This window comes from Pelodiscus sinensis, chromosome 1 (assembly GCF_052426305.1).
Source record: "Pelodiscus sinensis isolate ZL-2025 chromosome 1, ASM5242630v1, whole genome shotgun sequence".
Taxonomy (NCBI): domain Eukaryota; kingdom Metazoa; phylum Chordata; order Testudines; family Trionychidae; genus Pelodiscus; species Pelodiscus sinensis.
The window spans coordinates 62,749,586-62,774,382 of record NC_143052.1 but is presented as its reverse complement, the minus strand read 5'-3'; the positions used below and the strand labels follow the sequence as shown (position 1 = coordinate 62,774,382).

The following is a 24,797-nucleotide window of genomic DNA, read 5'->3' as shown; positions in this document are numbered from 1 at the left end:
TTAGTGATAGAAATGTAGCCGTGTTAGTCTGGGGTAGTTGAAGCAAAATGCAGGACAATGTAGCACTTTAAAGACTAACAAGATGGTTTATTAGATGATGAGCTTTCGTGGGCCAGACCCACTTCCTCAGATCAAATAGTGGAAGAAAGCAGTCACAACCATATATACCAAAGGATACAATTAAAAAAAAGTGAACAAATATGAAAAGGACAAATCACATTGCAGAACAGAAGGGGGATGCGGGGGGGGGGGGGGGGTGGGAAGGGGGAGGAAGGAAGGTAAGTGTCTGTGAATTGCTGATATTAAAGGTAGGGAGAGTGGGATGTTTGTGAGTTAATGGTATTACAGGTGATAATTGGGGAAACTGTCTTGGTAATGGGTGAGAAAGTTCAAAGACTTGTTAAGTCCTTGTTGGCAAGTGTCGAATTTTAACATGAATGACAGTTCAGAGGATTCCCTTTCAAGTGCAGATGTAAAAGGTCTTTGTAGCAGAATGCAGGTGGTTAAGTCATTTAGAGAGTGTCCTTTCTGGTTAAAGTGCCACTAAGTGCCACTTTAACCAGAAAGGACACTCTCTAAATGACTTAACTACCTGCATTCTGCTACAAAGACCTTTTACATCTGCACTTGAAAGGGAATCCTCTGAACTGTCATTCATGTTAAAATTCGACACTTGCCAACAAGGACTTAACAAGTCTTTGAACTTTCTCACCCATTACCAAGACAGTTTCCCCAATTATCACCTGTAATACCATTAACTCACAAACATCCCACTCTCCCTACCTTTAATATCAGCAATTCACAGACACTTACCTTCCTTCCTCCCCCTTCCCACCCCCCCCCCCCGCATCCCCCTTCTGTTCTGCAATGTGATTTGTCCTTTTCATATTTGTTCACTTTTTTTTAATTGTATCCTTTGGTATATATGGTTGTGACTGCTTTCTTCCACTATTTGATCTGAGGAAGTGGGTCTGGCCCACGAAAGCTCATCATCTAATAAACCATCTTGTTAGTCTTTAAAGTGCTACATTGTCCTGCATTTTGATATACCTTGACCATTTTGGCTAATAGCCATTGATGAACCTGTTCTCCTGAACGTATCTACTTTTTTTTTTTTTTACCAGAGTAATACTTCTGGCCTTCACAACATCTCTTGGGAACAAGTTCCACAGTGGACTGTGCCTTCTGTGAAGAAGTGTTTCCTTTTGTTTGTTTTGTGCCTTTTGCCTATTAATTTCATTGGGTGATTTCTGTTTCTTGTATTATGAGGGAGCAAGCAACATTTCTTTATTCGTTTTCTTTGCACCACTTACAATTTTCTAGACCTCTATCATGTTCTCCCTTTGTCATCTCTTTTCCAAGTTGAACAGTCCCAGTCATTTTAATCTCTTTTCATAGATAAGCTGTCCGTACATACCCTTAATAATTTTTGCTGCACTTCTCTGAAGCTTTTCCATTTTATGTATATGTATGTAATGCTGTATGTGTATTAATTGTTTAGCTGGTTAACTGATTAAACGGGATGGGAGGGGGACAGCTCCAGCCCAGCTGAACTGGAGCAGCGGTATCCCTTGCCCATCGCCCGTGCCTGGCTCCATGGAACTGGAGCAGCCCAGGAGTCACTCCAGCCCCCATCAGTTAACCATTCATATCCCATAAATATAAATATATTTTTATGGGGTGATCAGCACTGCAAAGAATATTCAAAGTGTGGGTGGTAGGGATGTTGGTGTATAGTTGTGTAAATGATTAACCAATAAGCCTGGACTTATCCGTTAATCCTAATGACTACATACGCTTCCCCTTCTCTCTTTTTTCCCCCTTCCTTCCTCCCTCCCTTGCTGCCTCTGATACAGAGGCAGCAGCGTGGGAGGAGGCAGATGGGATGCTGGAGCAGCCCCGTTTCTGAGGAGCTTGGGCCCTCTACAGACAAAAGCTGTTGCCGCTCAGCACTGCTGCCTCTGATACAGAAGGAAGGAGCCCATCTGCGCTGGGAGGGACCCCCAGACCATCGAATAATCATGTAACCGCACAAAATCTTTGAGGTTACACAGTTATTAAATTAAATTATATCTAACATCCTTAGCGGGTGTCCAGAAGATTTATATAGGGGTATTGTGATGTTTACTATCTTATCCCCTTCCTGGTGCATCCTGACATTGTGTTTAGGTTTTTTGACTGCTGCTGCATACTAAGCAGATGCTCTCAGAGAATTAGCCACATTAACTCCAAGATCTTACTTGAGTGATTTGATATGTGTATTTGGGATTGTTTTTCAATATGCAAGTACTTCTCACTTACCAATACTGAATTTTGTCTGCCATTTTCTTGCCCAGACACCCAGTTTTGTGAACTCTCTAACTCTTTGCAATCTTCTTTTGGACTTTACTATCTTAAATAACTTTTGTATCATCTGCAATCTTTGCCACTTTATTGTTTACTCACTCCTTTTTACAGCTCATTTACTAATATGTTGAATAGCATCGGCTCCTGTAAAGATCTCTGGGGGGCACTGTTATTTACTCCTCTCCATTCTCCCTCAAAGAATTTTAAGAGACTGAGGCATGCTTTTCCGTTACAAAAGCAGTGTCGACTCTTTCCCAACAACTTGTGTTCATCTGTGTCTGATAATTCTGTTCTTTTTGGTAGCTTAACTATTTGTCTGGTACTGAAATTAGGCTTTCCAGCCTGAGGTTGCAGGATCTCCTATGGAGTCTTAAAAAAATTTGGTGCCACATTAGCTATCCTCCAGTCATCTGGCACAAAGACTGATTTAAGTGAGAAGTTACATACCACCTGCTGACCTCATGTCAACTAGACTGTCTGTGAAGATTAGAAGTGCTGGTTTATAGAGCTTTCCAGTTGGTTCAGTGCAAGATAATGTAGCCTTTATTGTATTATGGTTGCTATTACTGAGTAGTTCTGTTATATTCACAACAGAATCTGGTCAAAGAGTTAGAACTAAGTAAGATCTGCTTCTCCCTTGTGGATTCCAGGACTAGCTGCTCCAGAAACATTATCTCTGCATTCGGTCTTGGTGACGTACCTAATTAATATGGGGATAGCTGAAATGGTGCATTATTATTTAATTTTATATATTTATAGTCTGTCTAATCTCTCTGAGACTTTCACAATGACCATCACCATCCTGATCAGGTGATCAGTAGTATACTCCTTCTACTAGACTCTTATTAGTCAAGAATGGAACTTCTTCCATGGAGATTCTGAGGGAGAGTGTGATTTTTACTTAAGATTTTAATTATATTTGACTCATAGTGCCACTCCCCCACCAACACAATCTACTCTTCCATTTTTTTTTTTTTGCCATGTCCCATTGATTTTTGTCATTCCACTAGATTTCTGTGATGCCTTTTATATCAGTATCTTCATTTAATACCAGGTATTCAGGGTCATCCATCTTGGTGTTCAGACTTTTAGCATTTGTATTCAAGAACTTACAAAATGTGTCACTTTTTAGTTGTCTGCCTTCACGTGGTGTAACTGAATGGAAGGTTTTTATTTGACTTGTACTTCAGTTCCTACCTATTAGGGATGTTACAATGTGTTTATTTTTGTTAACATGTAACTGCTGAAACTTTCACGTTTACACACAGAGGGGCAGGAGGAGGGTGATGCTAACAGGGAGATGGCTTTTCTACAGGATCCTACTTCCGCCACTTCCCCTGCGCTGATGTCTCTTGGGGAGGTGGTAGTAGAGGCAGCTCTGTGGGAACTGGTTTACAAGCCAGCTCCCTACCAACCCCTGCCTTGACCCCCTTCCACGTGCTGCTGCCTCTGTGTGAGAGGCAGTAGCAGTGTGTGGGAGGAGGGGAGCAGGCTGCTCTGCGGGAACTGGTACTGTGTGGTTAACCCTCACAGTGACTATGAGCCCAGGCTCATCAGTTAAATGTGTACACGGGTACACGTTCACATCATTTCTATCTATACTTTATTTACCAAAGTGATATGCAGTTTAGAAATACCAAAGATACTCAATATGTATATAGTATTTTACCACAGTATCGATAGAGAACTGTCCTGAGAATGTATAGCAGGGCAGGAAAGCTCTCTTCTCTAGATAGCTAGTGATTTAACATTAAATATTTCAAATTAACCTTGTCTCTGTTAGCGATTCTGAAAAAGGCTTAAATGTTGGTGCTTGCTGTTTTTGGCCATTAAACAATAGGGACTCTGGACTTACAAACGAGCACTTGACTACATAGATATCAGAGGATTTTGAAATGTCCTGACCTGCATAGAAGACAATTTATTAACATGGTCACCTGTAGCACCAAACTGCCAAACACCAGTCTTCTGTCAATAGCTTCAGTATTTGCCTGTTTGACAGAAGCTAATATGGCAGGCAGTATAGAGGCAAAATGAAGCACTTGTTATGTATAAGAACTGTCTCTTTCATTGGTCCTATAGGCTGCTAAATGAACAGCAAGCAGCTTGAGAAAGCTCTGTGTGGGAGGCAGGTGATACAGGTTTATTACCAGTGAGCCACAAAATCTATAATTGATTGTAATTGCTTATTGTCCATTTTAGAAAAGCCATCTATTTATATAGCTTTCTTAAGAGTCCGTTGCTTCAGAGGCAGAATAGAGAGCACTTCAGAGTAGGGATATTAGCAAGTAGTCAACTACCTGATGAATTTAACTACCTGATAAGCTTGACTGGCGTATTAAGAGGCAGCTAGTGGGGGTTAGAGGAGGCTGCTGTAAGAGTCTTGTCATGGGCAGAGGCTGCTCCAGCAGCAGCCCTTGTCCGCAGAGGTCCCAGCAGGGAACTGGGCCCCTCTGCAGACAGGGGCTGCTGCCGCCAAGCAGCTCATATTCATGGCAGCCTGGGCTGGCCATGCACAAGGACTGTACCAGCAGCAGGCCCTGGCCACGGCCACCCCTGGCCATTGCAAATGGGCTGGTGCTGGAGCAGCTCCCTGAGCCAGCACAAGTTTGAACTACTCTGTCCTGGCTCAAGCTGGCTCCTGGATCTAACCTGGCTGCATCTCTGCAGAGCAGTCCTTAACAAATTTGAATCGACTACAGTCTACTATTAGTCAGATAACTGCAATTTAACATCCCTACTCCAGACCAGGGTGATTAATCAGGCAGAAGGGGAAAACATGAGACTAGAATAGGGAAGAACTGAGATATGTGGTAACTGTGCACGTACAAAGATTAGTTCTAAAAATTGGCAAAGGGAAGGCTACAATAATGGGCTGAAAGGAATAGTGAGAATTGCTGTCCTGTGTAGGCTAAGTGAACAAGCAGTATTCCAATGAGTGGCTAGGTGATGGACATCAAATGGAGCAGCACAAGTGAAAGAAGCTTCAAGCTATACCCTATTGCTTTATGCGATTGGCCATAACAATTAAGTTGGCAGCAGTAGAGCAGGGATTGAAACCTTGACCAGCAGAAAGTTCTCAGAAGACAGTCAAACTGCTAGATTCCTATCTGACATACAAGGTCTGCATCCTACATCCCCTGAAATGTAGAAAGATTTAGGAAGGGTATGAAATGGAATTGTACTTGACAATATGAATAAAAATGTCAGCGAAGGCAGAGTTTGAAAGTGAGCTCTGTCAACAGAACAAGGTAATACATCTGAGTTATTCTTTACATCAAGCTCTCCAGGTCTGAATGACATGAAGGTCCAAGGCATACTGGCAATTAGAGGTGTGAGGGACAAAAGACCTCTTATGTTGAAATAGGCTTTATAAATAACTCCGACACTTGGGTTTGATTTACCGTAAGTTGCTACTTCAAATACTTGTAGAAGTACAATTGAGATTGTAAAATAGAGTGCAAGTACTACTTATATTCATACTCTTCTAGTCTTAACTTTTTGGACTGTTTTCTCAGTTTAACATTAGAATTTATTATGACTGGTGTTGGAGAGTTGTTAAACCACTAACTTTGTGTATGCAGGCTAACATGTCCTTGGATTTCTTGGAATATAAATCTAACTTTGAACCTTTCTTCATGATGATCTCCACTCCAGCACCACACTCTCCCTGGATACCTGCTCCTCAATATAAAAAGAGCTTCCAAAATGTCAGTGCACCTAGAAACAGCAATTTTAACATTCACGGAAAGGTAAGATTATTTACAAGAATCCAAATAATAACTACATTAATTGGGGGCAATAATTAGATCAGTCTAACTTGCATGTATAACATTGAAGTAGAAGTTGTGAGAAGAATGGGTTAATGTTATGCTGTTGCTCATCTATTTTTGGCATTTTTTTTTTTTTTAAAGGATTGTGATCTAATCTTTCAATTCTTATGTGGAAAAAATCTGATGGGGGGGCATCTGAGATTAAGATCACAATCATTTTAAAAACTTGATTTTTTCTAATCTTATTGGTGATAGGAAACTGGTTATGCTAACCTTCAAAAATAAACACTCATCTCTACATACTTTTGTATTACAATTTTTGAGTGAATTTATACAGTAGAATAGAAATTATGATTGTTACTAAGTTTACTGAAATTTCACCTTCATCTTCCAAACCATTAAGAAGTTTATTCTGGTAGAATGTCTTGCACTCACTTATAAGCTCTTATGATATGCTTCCAGAGCCTGCCAGCTTGTTCAGTTAGTGGCACCTTAAATAGGTTTCACATCGAGGAAATGCCTTAAGTTGCTTTGTCAAGTGCCCACTCGAAGTGGATATTGATGAGCCCTGCTATCTCTAACATAGAAACTCATATTGCTCCCTTTTTAATGCAAAACTGTCCCTAGTCCTCAATTTTTATCAAGCTAGTTAGAAGGCCTCTTGATTAAGTCATGAATCACAGGTCTCAATGCCACTAAATGCTGTTGACATCAAGTTTTATCATCCCTTCAGCACATAAGCAGACATAGTGGCACCATCCGGGTGTCACAGCACATGAAGTTAATGTAAGTGGGAAGCAATTATTTCAGTAGGAGTCAAACCAGGGGTAAGACGAAAACAGTTGAAGAAAGTGAGCAACGACCTGACCTCCTTGAATATTTGCTTTTCAGTTATTAAGGTAGTTTGCAGTTTTGGTCAGACTCATTGAATTAGTAGTTGTTATAAAATACATGGATAATGAGTGGGACAAATTATTTTCACTTTAGCTAAGAGATTGTAGTATTCTTATCTGAAAAGCTAGCCAAAGTAATTCACGTGCTCAGCTCCATACCAGATGTTCACAGCTTATTCTACCTGTGGCTTGAGGAAGAAGTCACACAAATTGCAGCTAATAAGACATCTTGATGCCTTCTTGAGGCTTTATTTGGCCAAGATACGCTTTCAGTTCTGATTTGGTTTGAGATCTAGACCAAGATCTTGAACCAAATCAGAATATGGTTAGGAGGCTAGATGGAAACTCAGACTGCCTTCCTGTTTGCAACCCAGTGACATCTGTGTGCACTGGAGCTATTGTGACTGATGGAGACCAGGGCAAACAGATAACAGGCTGTAGATCATGGAACTCTTTGCTTGAAGAGATTAGAAAGTTAAGTTTGCAGTCAGTTGAAAGCATGATATACAACTCAGTTTTTTTGCAAGTCCTATGATAGTGGTGGGGGCATGAATAGAAAAGGAAGACAATGACTTATCCTAAATTAAGTATCTAAACCAGGAAGCAGAATCTCCATTTTTTTTTCCATAAAAGGATCCTTAGTTGTATCTGAAATTTAGGTACTGCAGTAGTTAGGTGCTTTAAAAATAATAAGATAGAAGTGATTATCTGGACAGCGATCAGCTTAAAAATACAGCCGAAATGATTGGGTAATAGTGTGGGAGTTGACTGCTTATGAAGAGCAAAGGTAAAAGTGTCTGCACTTGACTGCATAGCAGCATAATGCACAAGAAAAAACAGAGATGTTTAATACTTGATGCTTACAGTACTTCCAATTGTAAGTATTGAGGATTACCCATCTGTGGAGGAAGGAAATGTTAGGCCATGGCTATACATGCAGTGCTGTAGTGGTACAGTGGTATCAATGCAGTTTATAAGCTGCTGTATATCTGATGAAGACGCTCTATGCTGATGAGGGAGAGCTCTCCTGTTGCCATAAAAAGCCCACTGCTGCAACCTCATTGACCTAGCATTGTGCCCATCAGTGCTTATGCCAGTGTAATTTACGTCGCTTGGAGGGGTGGAACATTCATGCCCCTGAGTGACAAAAATTTTGCCAGCATAGGCTGTAGTGTAGACATAGCCTAGTCTCAGCTACAGACTGAACTGAGACAGCTACTTGCGGTCCTCAACAGTCATGCTTGTTGGCAGAACCATAATAGTCTATTCCTTTAATTTGCAGTAAGGTGTTATGAGGCCTCACTATTGGCTAATTGAAGCACAGTTAAATTCAGTAATAATCTTGTAAATGTGGCCTGAATTCATAACTAGTTTGGAGAGAGAAGACTAGAAAGAACAGCGTATTGCAGGAAAAAACTACTTCCAGCTCCTTAATAAATTGTTAATTCTCTTGGGTCAACTATAATTGCAGGCTGGGTATTTGGTGTTATCCTAAGTCATCTTTCTTGCTTGAGTAAATCTCAAGCATGTAGGTGCTTAATTTAAATTAATAGTCTGAACAATTGACTAAGGCATATGAGTGCTACACACAATTGAACTTAATGACAAATTGGATTAATTAGTTCTACCCAGCACCAAACCCTCCCCAGTCTGCGTGGAAGAAATGGGGAAGTGAAATAGTCATACTTACATGACTCATGCAAATAATTTAGAATAGTAATATAAATGTAGCCCTGTTAGTCTGGTGTAGCTGAAGCAAAATACAGGACTATGTAGCACTTTAAAGACTAACAAGATGGTTTATTAGATGATGAGCTTTCGTGGGCCAGACCCGTGGATCTGGCCCATGAAAGCTCATCATCTAATAAACCATCTTGTTAGTCTTTAAAGTGCTACATAGTCCTGTATTTTGCAAAGAATTTAGGTTGTCTAACAGCCTGTGAAATTAAGGAAGTGAATTGCAAAGGCCAAGTTCTACCACTGAGAAGACCGTGCTCAAGCCAAATTCAGGCTTACATTGGGATAACCAAGATTGGCAGACTTGATTACTTGTTGTTTTACACCTTAAAATTGAAAGTGTAAATATACATGACTTTTATACACTTGATTTTTTGGGGGGGATCCCCTTCACTTAGGAAGTTTTGGGGGTTAATTTTCTTCCTGTGTTTGTATAGCTACTAGCACAGTTCTGATTGGTGTTTCTGACTGCTTGAATGTGTGACTTGCCTGTCCCAGTCAGATGCATGATTACTTCCTCAATTTCTCTCCTCTGAAAAAATAGTCTATCTGGAAAGGTGGTTTGACCTTTTGGTCAGAGCAGGAGGCCTTCCCCTTCTGGGGTGTTAAGTCCAAGTGAAAAGCTATAAAAATCCTTTTACCCTTTGGAAGGTCATTGATGGTCTCCTGCTGAAAGTGCCTGTCTTCTCCTTTTTTGCCTTGTACCAGGGTCTACCCGCTGTTCTGATTGCAGGGACTGTTGTCATTTGTTTTGTTTTTTTGTTTTTTTCTTCAGTGCAGGGATTTTGGGCATCACCTTTAATAGGTCGTGTCAAAAAACCTTTTAAGCCCCAAAATACTCTGCTCCACTATCCTAGGCTTTTTTTTATTGTGGTGGTGATCTCTTAGGCCTCTTCTAGCATTTCTCCACTACTCCCCTGCAGTACTGTTTCCTGGCTTTCCAACAGGTAGAGAGAGATTCATCACTGGTCTCAGTCCAGAGAATCTTCCCCAGACAACAGCTATCCTTTCCAGATCTTACCAGGCAGAGCTCCTTCAACAGTTCTCTTTCCTAGTCCATTAAAGTGATTCCCAGGCACTTCTGCCCCCTGCGGGTATATCTATGCTGCAGCTGGTAGTGATTCTCAGCCTTGTACTGCTGTTAAAAAATAACAAATACTTCTGCAGACATCTGGTAGCAGGACTTTCAATGTCTGCATGTTAGTTCAAGTCCTGCTAGCCGAAGTCTGTGGACCCAAACTGGGAGGCTTGCTCCTAAATACCATATAAATATATCTGATGGAGTCCTTCTCAAACTGAGCAGACATTTACACTGTCCTGCAGTCATAGTTCTCAAGTCACAGCTTGAAGAAGAAGATTGGGTCTAACTCCCACCTGAACTGTTATTAAAATAGCAGGTTACTCTGATATTCTAATACTAATACTTCAGTCATAAATTATTGCTGTTGCAATTAATAATTCTGTAAAGTTTTAACACTTTACAACTCGTTTTTATGTTTCTGTGCTAATCTTCATGTGTTCTCTTTCAGAACAAGCATTGGCTAATAAGACAAGCAAAGACTCCAATGACTAATTCTTCAATACAGTTTCTAGATGATGCTTTTAGGAAAAGGTAGGAACTGCTGCTTGAGAACATTTAATAAGATTGCTGACAAGACTAAGCACCAGGGGCTAATAAATGAGGCTATTCGAAGTGTGTAATAGGTTTAACCATAAGAGCTAAATTCCTTATAGCAGTTCTTTGGATGCTGCCTGTAGAGTCATGCCCCCTACCTTTTTCACTAGGCAGACTCATATGCTAGACCAGAGATAGTTCTTGTATCTACCTGTTACTCTCATTTATCATACAGAGGTATAGGAAGTCTTGTTCATTCTTTTACTGTTTCTAGTGTGTGAGACTGTAAAATCTATTCCCACACACAGAATGAACAGATTGAAAGAATATGATCTAATCTAGTTTTTTTTAAGACATTGAGAGAATGAATTCCTACTATGACTTTCATATGAAATGTGTTTCGTTAACAAATTAGAAAATAACTTACCGTCTAGATCCTCTAGCCAACTATCCTTAGATCTGAGTCTGTTCTCTCTTCTTTGTACATTGTTGTCAATAATAAAGGTTCTTTTCCCTGGAGCAGTCCCATTGAATTCAGATAGGATGGAGGAGTTTTTTGTCTAAAAAAACAAGTATAAATAATTGAAACTTAGGAACTAGGGTTCTTTAAGCTGCACTTTCTCTAGAATGCAAATTAAAGTAAAAAATGAACAAGTAGAAGAACTTGTTACTAGAGGTGGTGGAAGAAAGAGTATCTAAAACATTACAGAGCTGCCCCTGGGCATATATGTCATCTTCAAAGTTAGCTGAAGTTGTCATCTAGGTGTTGTTCCCATACTCAGGCTCACCTCTCACCCAAGTTGAATGGTGCTTTCAGCTGGCGCTAGCTGGCATAACTGTAACTGTGAGGTAGAGCCCAGGTTCTCCTTTTTGTTAGGCTGATAAGTGGTACACTTTTCAATGATGATGAAGGCTAAATTCTGATGGTCCTCCAGTGCCTTTTTACAGTTCCCCCTCTGTCTCAGAAGGATAGCTCAGTTCTTCCACAATTCACTGTCGAAGAATCTCAGTACAACCTTACTTTGAGTTCACTCGTCATGAAGATAGCTGCGTACCTGTTTTCACAGCTGATCTGTATAATGGTTATCCTTATAGGATTTTTGGATAGCCTCTCTGTAGAAGGAGATTTTGGGCACTTTTCAGTTACTAATTCCTGATGCATTACAAATGGCAACAGCAGCTAATGCTGTTCTCTAACAATATGAAGACATAGCTAATGTGTAAATTAAATAAGCTTTTTAGTCTCTTTTTTTTTTTATACCAAAGACTGAAAATAAAGCTAAATTCTAATAATAAGTTACAAAACAAGTGCTAACAAAACTTTAAACAATAGGACTATTTTGGACATGTTGACAGGGTAAAATTTGCTATCTTGCAGAAGAGAAACTCAGAGCTAGTTTTACAGTCATTACTGGCATGCAGGTAAAATTATGCAGTTAAATCAAATACTGAATGTATGTTGGGAGACCTCAGAACCCAAGAAGAAAATCTGACTGGTTAACCTGAATCTAAGCACTTTGTGAAGATGTACTAGTCTTGTAATTAAACATATCACTGTTTCTATCATGAGATCTGCTTGCTGAGAAGATGGCCAGTAGCTTGAGAGGTTTTGCAGGCTTCAAAATTAATGGATCATGGAACTGTGGGAGGAATATAAAGAAGTGGATAGACCTTGCTACTCTACTTTGTTCAGTTTCTTATAGAAACTGTTTAAAATATGTTTGTTAGTTTGTTTCAGCAAAAACAACAAGGAGTCCAGTGGCACTTTAAAGACTAATACATTTATTAGGGTATTGGAGCATAAGCTTTTGTGAGCTACAAGTCACTTCTCAGATGCTGAAGAGAAAAAGGCAGAAAGAGGGAGAAGAAAAGGGAGTATGACAACAATACAAATTAAATCAGCATGACCATACTTTTTAGGAACACTTTAGTTCTGCTTTTATAAAGTTGTGACCTTGCAAAAGAACGCTCTGATACTAACATGCTAGTTTGCATTACTTTAGAAATGGTCTATGGCTACTTCTTGATAAGATTAAATGCAATCTGCATTTTGACCTTTCAGGCACTACAGAGTAAAAGCAGAATAAGACTAAACATAAGGCTGTGTCTCTTTTAAAATGACTGCAGCTTAGACATTAAAATGGAACTTGCTATATATTTGGTTTGTTTTCAGAGTAGATGGTGATAGATGTGAGATGCCTACGTACATAACAGAAGTCCCAATTGATTTGTAGTTTAATATAAATGCCCATTCACAATTTAATACTAAACACTTAATTTGGAACAATTTTTGCTCCTATATAGATGGCAAACACTACTGTCAGTAGATGATCTGATAGAGAAACTGGTGAAGAAACTGGAATTGCTCAGAGAGCTAGATAACACTTATATTTTTTATACCTCAGACAATGGCTTCCATACAGGTAAATATACTTATCCTTTGTTCTGCTACAAACTGTTGATGAAATCTTAGTTCCTTGGCTTCTATCCCTGTTTACATCTGTGAAATGAAGACAATACCAGTATTTCTCAGTGCTATGAAGCTAAATGAATTGATTGCAATCCGACAGTGCCATCCCCCATCTACAGAGTTTATAATGTGATGTTCTGAGCCTAAAATGTAATGATAGACTTTTATGTAATGTATATAGACTTTTCCTCCATTTCTGCTCTGAATTACCAATGCATTTTTACAGTGAATTTCATTATAGCGCCTCTTTCCTTTCTCAATTTTAGAGTTGCCCTGTCTTTTGTAGTTAGGTTTGAAGTTTTACAAATAGCCTAATTTGTTCAGTCAGTCTGTTACTGTAGTAACATTCTGACATAAAGGAAATCTGTGGGTGAATATGGACTGAGGGCCTGAACATGTAATATCAAGATAAAGGACCTGTTTAAACAAGTCACTGTTCATCAAAGCCAGTGACTAAGCGATATGAGGTTCAGTTTTTAAAAACTAAGCCACAATTAAATGGTGTCTAATTCTTCTCTTCATAATGTTTTCTAGGACAATTTTCGTTGCCGATAGACAAACGGCAGCTCTATGAGTTTGACATTAAAGTTCCATTGCTAGTTCGAGGACCAGGGATCAAACCAAACCAGACAAACAAGGTAGGATTATACCTGAAGGTGCAATAATATAGGTCTTCAAATTCTTTCATAGTTATCAGACACTGCCTGGCATATATGTTGTAAAAGCGTCTAGCAACACCCTAGTTTTCTGTTCTATGGAGGGACCTGACTTTCTTGTTGTTAAACTGTCAATGTTTAGTCTCAATGTGAACATCAATCTTTTTGAGTGTCAGTAATACTTCGTCCTACCATTTTGCAGATGCTTGTTGCAAACATTGATTTGGGTCCCACTATTTTGGATATCGCAGGGTTTGACTTAAATAAGACACAGATGGATGGGATGTCACTGTTGCCATTACTGGTAAGAGTTTACTCAGGATTCACAATTGATCAATTTTACAGATTACTCTGACACAGATTATCCTTCAGGGTTAGGAAGATGTGCATTCAGAATCTCCTCTCCCTCATTTTCACACAGAACCCTTCTAGCTTAATGAATGTAGTCATGTGATTGCAAGTATAGCATTTCAGTGCTGATACATTCCAGTAAACTTGGAAAATCCCTCCTAAAGGGAGGATAAACTAACTTTTTCTTTGACTAGTTGCACTGCTGTTAATAATGACTCCTGTTTTGAGGGTTGTACTGTTTGGCTTTTAAATTCTGAAATGCTTTACGACCGGGTGAGCCTGCCTTAGTCCCCTGGCACCACCACTCACAGCTTCTACTAGTTGTGGTTCCCCATTACTGATCAATGGGAGCTGCAGGAGAAGTGTCTGCTGGCAAAGGCAGAGCAGGGGGTCTCCACATGCTGTCCTTCTCAGGGGCTACAGGGAGGTGCCAACCATGTCCAAGAGCAGCAATTACCACAGGGATAATTACTCCAGCCATGACAGGTTAGGTATTTTAGAACTCACTACCCAGAGAATTAAATTTAAGCATAAGAGAGAAATGAAAATTATGAAATTCACAGACCAGTCAAAAACCAAAAATACCACACTTTGCAAGCAGTAAAAAGTGACAACACCTCTGCCCCCCCCCCCCACACATTTTCTCTTCTCTGTGAAGACAGGGTACAGAAATGGGGGGAGGAGGGACACCCTGACCTCCCCTCGTCTCCCTTCCACATCCTGAACAGCAACTGAACAGCCAGCGCTTGATAGCTTCCTGGCCAAACCAGTCAGGATCCACCTGTCAGAGGCTCCAAGATCTACCGGTAGATCCTGATCTACTGGTTGGTGACCACTGCCCTAAAGCAAAAGGCTATATAAAAACCTTTTCTGGAGACTTTGGATTATAATTTGGTGGTATTTGGCAATCTAGCTTGTTCTGTAGTGTTCATAATCTTTCAGTTAGTGTTAATTTTTATATGAACTGTTATCACTCCAAATCAAACAAAATACCCACTTCCTAAACAACTGATCAGTTTTTGGGTCTTGATTCAGTGTGACTTCCAGTTCATATATGCATGATTTTTACTTCTAGCATTGTCAGAAGAGCTAACACAGTAAAGTTTACTACTTTATTTCTGTTTTAGAGAGGAGACAAAAATGTGACCTGGAGATCAGATGTCTTGATTGAGTATCAAGGAGAAGGTCATAACAGCAGCGATCCTATGTGCCCCGCACTGGGACCTGGTGTTACTGTAAGCAAAGCTGAATTCATGTGAATTATTTGTAAATGTTTTCTGAAATTACGGAAACTAAAACCTCAGTTCAGAGTAAGGCCCGTTAGTAGCATAGAAATTGTGTTTTCCAGTGATGTGGGGGATCTGGATTTTGATTTTTGCAAACACCAGTCTTACAACAACCAGTTTTGCAAACGAGTTTTCCTTGATACCTCTTAAAATTCTAATGTCTTCAGAACATTGGAAATTCCTTTGCCATGGCTTGAAGGACAAGAAAGCAATGCAGTATACTCTACCACAACTTATGCACAATATCTATTGTTACTTCAAGATTAATTTTTATGACATTTTTGGTTTTATGAATTCCTCAATAAACAGTGCCAAAATAGGTGTTTTACTATTTTTTTGATCTGCAGGATAGCAGGAACTAGGCCTCTTCTGAATACATCGTGTCCAGTTCAGGGTAGAATGTTTTTTGAATTGCTGAATATCTGCCTCTTTGATTTTTTTTAAATAACTAGTGCCTCTGAATCCCATTGAAAAGATGGTGGCCACATGACATAATCAGATGTTGATTTGAAACCAATAAATAGGTAGCCACATTCTGCAGTATACTATTTTCTGTAATTCTGTCAAACTAATGCTTACTGTAAATAGACCCAACTGTAATGTTCCATTTTATGGTTGTATTCCCACTCTGTCTGAGTAGCCTGTTTAGGATATTGAGTATTGTTTTCATTTCCTGGGCTAGTGTATTAATTCACAAGACAGCTTCTTGGTATTTATCTCCCATTTTAAAAATTTCCCTGAGATAGTGACCTTGTCTAATTTTAGAAAAATGGGTATTTTTGTCCTATAAATCTCTGCCTGGGATTTTTAACATTTAATATTCAGCTTTTTGTCTAGTGTCCATGAACTACTTACACCTGCCTTTAGCAAGTATCAGTTCTGGCAAGAGAATTGTTGCTTCCAGTTTCACCACGAGCATGAACATTCTTTCTTACTTCCTTTTTTGTTTAATCTCTGTTGCTTTGCAGCATTGTTTTCCAGACTGTGTGTGTGAAGATTCATATAATAACACTTACGCTTGTGTGAGGACACTGTCAGCTTTATGGGATTTGCAGTACTGTGAATTTGATGACCGGGAGGTAATACTTTCTGTCATTTATTTTAATGATGCAGTGTGTTAAATATTCAGTTTTCTTGCAGTTCTCACTGTTTGAGATTAATTAACATCTGTTATAGTGTAACTCCATTGATGTCTGTCTGCAAAGTTTATCTACTCTCAAGGTTGGCATAAACTAGTCTGAAAATGAGACTGTAGCTTCACTTGTAGGCTAAATAGTCAGTTTTTTTTAACTGTTGGTGGAAATAGTTAACCAAAACATACTGCATGATAGTTAACCAAAACATACTGCATGATCACGATGGGAGAATGGGTTAAATTATCTAGGGCCAAATTCTCCTTTGATGTAAGTGGGAGATGCAGCAGAGCTGAATTTGATCTTACATATCTAAATGATAGAGACAACTTTATTGTATATCATAGACTAAACTAGTGGCTAGCCCTGTATGTCACAGCTTACTGCACATTACTAGCAAGTTCTCACACAGTGCAAGTGTGTGGTGTTGTCAGCAAAAAAGCATTTGCAACCTTAGTACATTTTAATTTTTGCCTGTGAATTTATAAAGTGCAGATGAAAAATGAATAACCTTCATTCTAACCCATTGCAACAAAACGCTCATTTAGTATTAGAGTGCAACTTCAGCAGATATCTCATTGACAGGGAAGTTAGGGGGGATGAGGACTTGAATTCTGCTAGGAAAAGAGTACCATATAAAATCTGTTTGAGCACTTCCAAATTGTTTAAAGCCTATTGTTGGGGAGATCACATTTCTACAGCTAACTTAGGCCATACCCATGACCATAAGCTGCATTCTAATAGGTTAATCACTGTTAACATTGGAGGAATGCAGCTGTCTGGTCTGAAAACACAGGGCCAGCTCTACAGAAAGATTTAGAACAGTTGGCTTAAGAGGATCTGTGTCATTAGGACACAAACTTTTCCTACATTTAGAAGCAAAATTCAAATCTCATTAGTAGGATGTTAGCTTCATGAATAGTTCCAGCTCTTCTCTTTAATCCTCTCCCTGTTTTCACTCCCTAACAACCATGATCAATTCTTGGTTATGTGCATTGTCTTGGTGAAAAGATGTGCTCTTTGGGAATTTCCTTAACCAGGACTATCTACACACATGGGTTTGTCATTACCTACATATGCTTATCTTAGGATTCTTTCATGAGATGACAAACCTAACATTTGATGTGCATATAATTTACTTATGAATATTCACTTCATTGCCACTGCTCCCTCAAGTCTGTCTTGACATTGTGAACTCCTTTAGGGAAGGATCCAGTTCATGGGTGTCTGATAGGCATTTGGTGTGTACTACAGGCTAACTGAAGATATAATTTAAAACTATAGCAGTAGAAAATAAGCTGTTACACTACCAGCATATGTTTCCCCACATACAGAATAGCCAGTATTCTATTTATAATACCTGACATTTTAATACAAAAAGTGCAACTATTTTTCCCACTTAACCAGGTTTTTGTGGAAGTCTACAACTTGACTGCAGACCCACACCAGCTTACTAACATTGCTAAAACAATAGACCAGGAAATTTTAGAGAAGATGAACTATCGACTAATGATGTTACAGTCCTGCTCAGGAGCAACTTGTCGCACGCCAGGCGTCTTTGACCCAGGGTAACCTTTTTTGACTATTTTTAGCTCTTGTAATCATTCACAGTTGGGTAGCCTTTTAGGAATATTTCTTATAAAATCAATTCCCTTGACATGAGATTCAAAAGTTGTTTTGTTACTTTCCCTTTAGTTGGAAGAAGGGTTTCCCTTTTCTCTAAAAGTTAGTAGCTGGATGGTGCCATAAATGCTTTTACATTTAATTCCTGGAACGTGTCAGTATCTGTAGGCACTTGATCTGAGGAAGAGAAGATTATATTAATGGAAAAGAAGGTAGACAGAGTAAATTTTAAAGCTGAAAGATTTGCCTGAGACCTAGTAGTGCATCTTTCATCCAGGAAACTCCATCTAATTGCCACTAAATTAGAAGTCTAACTTAAAATGTAACCTTGGGACTATAACAGCTAAATTTTTCTAAATTAACTTTACCTGGTGGCTGTAAGATGTGAAAAGTTATGGAAAATAAATTTAATATATAATTAATGGTGTCATTATCCATCCCCTTCCAGGTAACTTTATCAATCACTATTGATTTGAAAAGAATGCTGCCTGCATAGTTCTTTGGCTGACTAATCAAGGAACAATAAGGAAATAATCACTTATAGATTATTGAAAGTTTTAAGTGTATTGCTCTATGCAGGAACTTTCAACTCAAGTATTTGCTAGCTTTATCTCACCTCTGCCTTGGATTTAAGTATTGAATATTCAAAATAATTAATACTGTCAAACTACCAGGAAAAGGGCTTGTATGTGCAGCAAAACCTGTATGAGTTAATCACAACCGTCCTTCTCTTGAGTTAAAAAGTTACTGCTTTTTTTAGCTGAGAAACCGTTCTTCTAGAATTGTTTGTGTTTAAAAGGCTGTTAGCATTTAAATGCTAAGTCTATAGTAGACTAACCTGCCATGACATTTTGTTGCTGTAAATACTGCATTATCAATATTCTGCAGCTCCTAAGCACTCTTTTTCGTTTATTCATACATACATACCTTAGCATTTGTATTTCGATGCAGCATCTACACTGTTAACTAGAAGAGCCACTATATTAATTTTGGCAACTCCTGTAGTACTGGATTGTGACTAAACTGAAATGTTGTAGCATTGTCCTGGTAGAGGAAAACTAGTTCTTCTTCGAGTGATTGCTCATAGCCGTTCCATGTAGGTGTGCGTGGGCGGCGTGCACATGTCGTCTGAGATTTTTTTCCTCAGCAATACACGTCAGGCCACCAGGGAGCCTCCTGGAGTGGCACAGGTATACCGGCCAATATATATCCCTGCTGGCCCCCCCCCCCCTCAGTTCCTTCTTACAGTGGTGGGGGTCCTTGGAATGCCCCTTAGCTCTTGCTTAAGCAAATGCTGCTAGTACTTAAGTAGTTCTTTGTTACCTGTTATCAGTTAATTGTCTGTTAAAAGTTGTAAATTGAGTTATAGTAGTATCTGTGTTTTGTTTACCGCTGCTGCACATGCCCAGACTGCAAGGATTCAAACCTTGCAAAAAGTGCCATCGGCCCATGCCCTGTGGCACTCCACATTCATCTTGCCTGAAGTGCATGGGAGAGGCTCACTTTTCAGAGGCCTGCAAGATTTGTAAAGCTTTCAAGCCCTGCACGAAGCGGGAGAGAGAATCACGCTTCAAGATCATTCTCATGGAGGCAGCTCTAAGACTGGCACCGGCATCGGACCCGGTACAGGCATCGCAGAGCACGCTGGCTTCAGCACACTCTCGTGCCTCCCCGGTACCGCAGAAGCTTTGGCACCGGTCGCAGTCCCCGGTGCCGCAGAAGAAGTAAGGCCTAACAAGAGGTAGATCACCTCCGAGGTGTGTGCCCTCCATGCGCCCTTCAGTGGGGCACGTGGCACCATCAAGTGCTGAACCCGGACCATCTCGCTTGGGCAGACCTTTATCCCCGTACCAAGAGCTCAGCCCACTGGGGGACTTCCCAGAATCCTCTACTCCAGAGGCCTTGGAGGCGGCCAGAGACTTGATTGAGTCGTCCCTCTCACCTCCCCCAGCACCGACCTCACCAGAGGTCATGGGAATGGCAGGCACTGACTGACGTCGAGGGCGTCCGATGACGTAGTCTAGAACGCCAGAAAACACCAGTCGGTGCAACCCACAACTCCGGCACTGGTGACCATCTCGACCCCGGGACCAGACAGGACACGGCACTGGGCCCAGCACTGACACGATACCACCATGTGGTACTGTCTATGGCATCCAGCTCCACGGCTTCTACATCCGCCTAGAGCTTACTGGTCCCGGGCCCAGCTATGCCATCCCCACCTCCCTGGCACTGCAAACCTGAGTCGATGGCCAGACACACTCAGGCGTCGGCAACCTTGGCAGAACCCCTGACGGCCCCACTGGTCTGCTTCAGAATACTCAACCAACTCAGAGGCAGAGTCAACTTGGTTGTCAAGAGGCTCCAGATCCCACTGTCAGCACCGGCTCCGCTCGCAGCACCACAGCTCCTCTGCTCACCACCATCAACAGCATTATGCACAGCTGGTTCCAGTGCCGGTGATGCAAGAAACCTGGCCCCCAAAACCTCAGAGTCTGTGGCCATTCTGGACCCTCTGGCCCTACCACCAGAGCCAGGGTGCAGATCTTTCAAGAGCAGGGTCAGTCATCTCGGGGGCGGGGGCCCCCATCGGCAACTCCCCTGGCTTGATCTCCGTCGTCAGCGTAGTCACTACCTCTTGGTCAGGCATCCCCAAGGCCATCAGTAAGCAGGGCTCCACCAAGCCAGCCACTACCACAATCTGTGTGGGGGACTTCGTAAGCCCCCTCGCAAACGGTGGCTCCCACGGAGGTGGCCCAAAAGGGGTCATTGCCATCCTCCCTGGATGAGGCCCTAAGGGACATCTTTCCATCCATGCCCTCGATGGACACCAAGACTTCCTTTGCCAACTGGCACAGAGCCTGGGGGTCCAAGCCGAGAAAGTGTGTGAGGATTGACATGGTCAATATCCTCCAGTCCAACCCTCACCAGAGTGGCCCCAACGATTAATAAAATGGTGACCAAGATCTCCATACCGCCAACAGACAAAAGGGCCAAGCAGTGATATTTCGTGCCTCAGAAGGGCAACGAGTACCTGTTCTTCCACCCGCCCCCGGGATCACTGGTGGTGCAGGCTCTCAACCAGAGGAAGAGACGGGCAACTGGCTGCCACCCCCAAGAACAGCGAGGCCAAAAAGACAGACCTTCTGGGCGGGAAGGCCTACATGTCCGGGGACATCTAGCTCCCTATTGCCAACCAGCAGGTCCTGTTGTCACGGTACGTGTGCAACACTTGGGCCTCCATGGACAAGTTCAGACCTGCTCCCAAGAGACTCCCGTCCGGAGTTCAGGGCCCTCCATGAGGAGGGAAGAGCGATCTCCAGGGCAGTACTCCAGGCAGCCCTTGATGCGGCTGATGCTGCTGCCCGTGCCATGGCCACAGGAGTAGTTCTACGCCGCATCTCCTGGCTACAAGAGTCTGGGGTGCCCCTGGAGCTCCAAAAATACTATCCAGGACTTTCCTTTCAAGGTCCCCTCGCTGTTCTCTGAACAGATGGACCAGCGCCTCCGTGGCCCAAAGGACACCCTTGCCACACTTAAGTCCTTGGGCATGCACACACCAGCTAGCCAGAGGCATTAGTTCTCAGGCAGGAACACCCTCAGACTGCCCCAACGGGCCCCACGTCCTGACTTCCCCCGCCACAGGAGCAGGAATGGCAGTGGGAGGAACTGCAGACCTTCTCAGGGCCAGGGCCAGGGCCAGGGGCCACTTAACAAACCCTCTGGGCCTCGTCAAGGATTTTGAGGGGATGCCTGAGGGCAACATACCAGTCTTCCCACTTACCTTCCGGGAATGTTTATTCCCTTTCCACCAGGCCAGACGTTCCATTACATTGGACCAGTGGGTCCTGGAAATAGGGGAAGGGGGATACGCCATCCTGTTCCATTTGCCCCCCCCTTCCCACCCTCTAACCCTGTCCCTTTTCAGGGACCCCTCCACCTTCTCACTCTGGGAGACACAGAGCTGGTTCCCTCTGAGTTTTTGGGCAGGGTTTCTACTCCTGGTATTTCCTGGTCCCGAAAGCCAAGAGAGGCTTTTGCCCCATCCTGGACTTCAAAGGTCTCAACTCCATTATTGTCAAAACCAAATTCAAGATGGTAATCTTGGCATCTATAATCCCTTCATTAGCCCCCAGAGTCTGGTATGCTGCCCTCAATCTGCAAGACACCTACCTTCCACATTTCCATCACTCCTCACCTCACCACCGGCGATTCCTCCACTTTACGGTGGGCAGGGACCACTACCAGTTGATGGCTCTTCCCTTTGGTATTTTTACAGCCTCTCAGGTCTTTACCAAATGTATGGCAGTCGTGGCCGCTGCTCTACGGAGATGGGGCATTCAGGTGTTCCCCTATCTAGACAACTGGCTCCTGAGGAGACGGTCTGAGAACCAGGTGCGGGCCCACATCACCACGGTCTGGAATCTCTTCAGGGAGCTAGGCTTACTCCTAAATGTGGACAAATCAACTCTAATTCCAACCCTGATAATAGAGTTCATAGGTGCCAACCTGGACTCGATATTGGCAAAGGCTTCCCTCCCCAGGACTCACTTTCTGGCGATATAGTCCGCCATCCAGGGACTGCAAAAATTTCCCAGTGACCACAGCCAGGGCCTGTATGCTTTTCTGAGGTCTAATGGCCACGTGCACATACATCGTGCAACACACCAGACTTCGCGTGCACCCATTGCAAATGTGGCTGGCATGAGTCCACAACCTGGCTTTCCACCCGTGGAACAGGGTAGTGATGGTTCCCAATACTGTCCTCCACTTGCTGACTTGGTGGACTCATCAGGAGGAGGTCTGTGCAGGAGTCCCCTTCTCCAGACCTGTACCAAGCATCCAACTCATGACAGATGTGTCGGACATCAGTTAGGGAGCGTATCTGGGGGTCATGCGGACGCAAGGTATGTGGTTCCAGGACAATCTCTCCCTGCACATCTATGTCAAGGAACTCCGAGCAGTCCGCCTGGCCTGTGCAGCTTTTCTTCCCCACCTCAGGGGCAGGTCAGCCCTTATCTTATCAGACAACACGATGGTGGTGTCGTATATAAACAGATAGGGCGGGGCTTGCTCTCCCCATCTGTGTCAGGAGGCAATCTGCCTGTGGGATCTCTGCATCGGGGCGGATATCCACCCGATGGCCTCTTACCTCCTGGGTTCCCAAAATGTCCTAGCAGACAAGTTAAGCAGGGCCTCTTGGGTGTGTCTAGACTACAGGGATTTTTCGAAAAAAAGTGGCCTTTTTTTTTTTTTTTAAATCTTTACCTGCATCTAGACTGCTGCTGCACTCTTTCGACAGTAAATCGAAAGAATGTCAGTTTTTTCAACTGGAAAACCTCATTTTACGAGGAATAACGACTTTTTTCGAAAGTACTCTTTCTAAAAAAGGCACTATATAATGCAAACTGTGCTTTTTCGAAAGAGAGAATCCAGACTGCCTGGATGCTCTCTTTCGAAAAAGTGGCTTGCTTTTTCAAAAGTACTGGTTGTAGTCTAGATGCACTTTTTCGAAAGAGGCTTGTAGTCTAGACGTAGCCTTTCTGGACACGAGTGGTCCCTCAGGAAGGAAGTGGCCCGCTCCATCTTCTGCGAGTGGGGGGTTTCCCCAACTAGACCTGTTCACTACCAGGCAGAACAAGTGCCCTAGGTTCTGCTCCCTCATGGGATTTGGAAGGGGCTCCTTAGGAGACGCACTTCTCCACCCCGGCCCAGGGGCTTACTGTACGGCTTCCCACTGTTCCCACAAGTCCACAGGGTTCACCTACGAGTGCAGGAGTTCAAGGCGTCTGTAATTCTCATTGCCCCAGCATGGCCCAGACATCATTGGTTCTCAGCCCTTCTTAGCCTGTCATGCAAGATGCCTGTACCCCTTCTGTTGCTCCCGGACCTGATCACCCAGGACTCTGGCACTTCCTGCACCTGATGGCATGGAAGCTCTGTGGCTGACAGCGGCGGAGCTCCAATGTTGGCTCGGGATCAGGAAGTTCTGTTAGGCAGTAGGAAACCTTCCACTAGGGCTACATACATGGCTAAATGGAAGCAGTTCTACATCTGGGCTTCCCACAAAGGGGTTTCCCCAAGGGAGGCCCCAATTCCCCTGATCCTGGACTACCTTTTAGATCTCAGGCATCAGGGACTCTCCTCTTCCTTGATTAAGGTCCACTTGGTGGCCATCTCTCCCTTCCACCCTGGAGACAGGGGAAAGACTTTGTTTGCTGATCCAATGGTAAACAGGTTCCTGAAGGGGCTAGATAGACTTTACCCACTTGTATGACAGCCCATCCCTCAATGGGATCTCAATCTGGTCCTTTCCAAACTCATAGAGCCCCTGTTTGAGCCCCTGGCAAAGTGTTCGTGAATATACCTGTCCTACAAGGTATCCCTCCTGGTAGTGATCACATCAGCTAGGCGGGTGTCCGAACTGTGAGCGCTTACTTCAGATCCCCCCCTATACAGTTTTCTTTAAGGATAAAGTCAGACTATGACCCCACCCTGCCTTCTTGCCTAAGGTGGTGGTGTCCTTTTATGTGTCTCAGGACATATTCCTGCCAGTGTTTTACCACAAACCTCACACGTCAGGGAAGGAGCAGGCACTGCACACCCTAGACATCAGGAGGGCCTTAGCCTTTTATTTAGACAGGACAAAGCCCTTCCGTAAATCACCACAACTTTTTGTGGCCATTGCAGAACACTCAAGAGGACAGCCAGTCTCCACACAAAGGATATCCTCATGGATCACTGCATGCATCCGAGTGCTACGCTCTAGCAGGGGTCCCAGTCCCCCCTCCCCTCCACCCACACACACACACACACACACACACACACACACACACACACACACACACACACACCTCTCTGAGGGCAATGGCTTCCTTCACGGCACAGGTCCCATCCTGGACATCTGCAGGGCT

The 24,797-nt window shown here is 42.6% G+C and overlaps 1 protein-coding gene across 1 annotated transcript in view; it reads left to right on the top strand.

The window, feature by feature from the left end:
- GNS (glucosamine (N-acetyl)-6-sulfatase) overlaps window positions 1–24,797 on the top strand; it is a 35,480-nt gene that overhangs the window by 6,063 nt on the left and 4,620 nt on the right. The window contains exons 6-13 of the mRNA XM_075931046.2: window positions 5,931–6,098; window positions 10,279–10,361; window positions 12,669–12,787; window positions 13,369–13,472; window positions 13,693–13,794; window positions 14,969–15,076; window positions 16,096–16,206; window positions 17,668–17,828. Of these exons, the coding sequence (XP_075787161.2) occupies window positions 5,931–6,098; window positions 10,279–10,361; window positions 12,669–12,787; window positions 13,369–13,472; window positions 13,693–13,794; window positions 14,969–15,076; window positions 16,096–16,206; window positions 17,668–17,828 (956 nt within the window). The remainder of the gene's footprint in view (window positions 1–5,930; window positions 6,099–10,278; window positions 10,362–12,668; window positions 12,788–13,368; window positions 13,473–13,692; window positions 13,795–14,968; window positions 15,077–16,095; window positions 16,207–17,667; window positions 17,829–24,797) is intronic.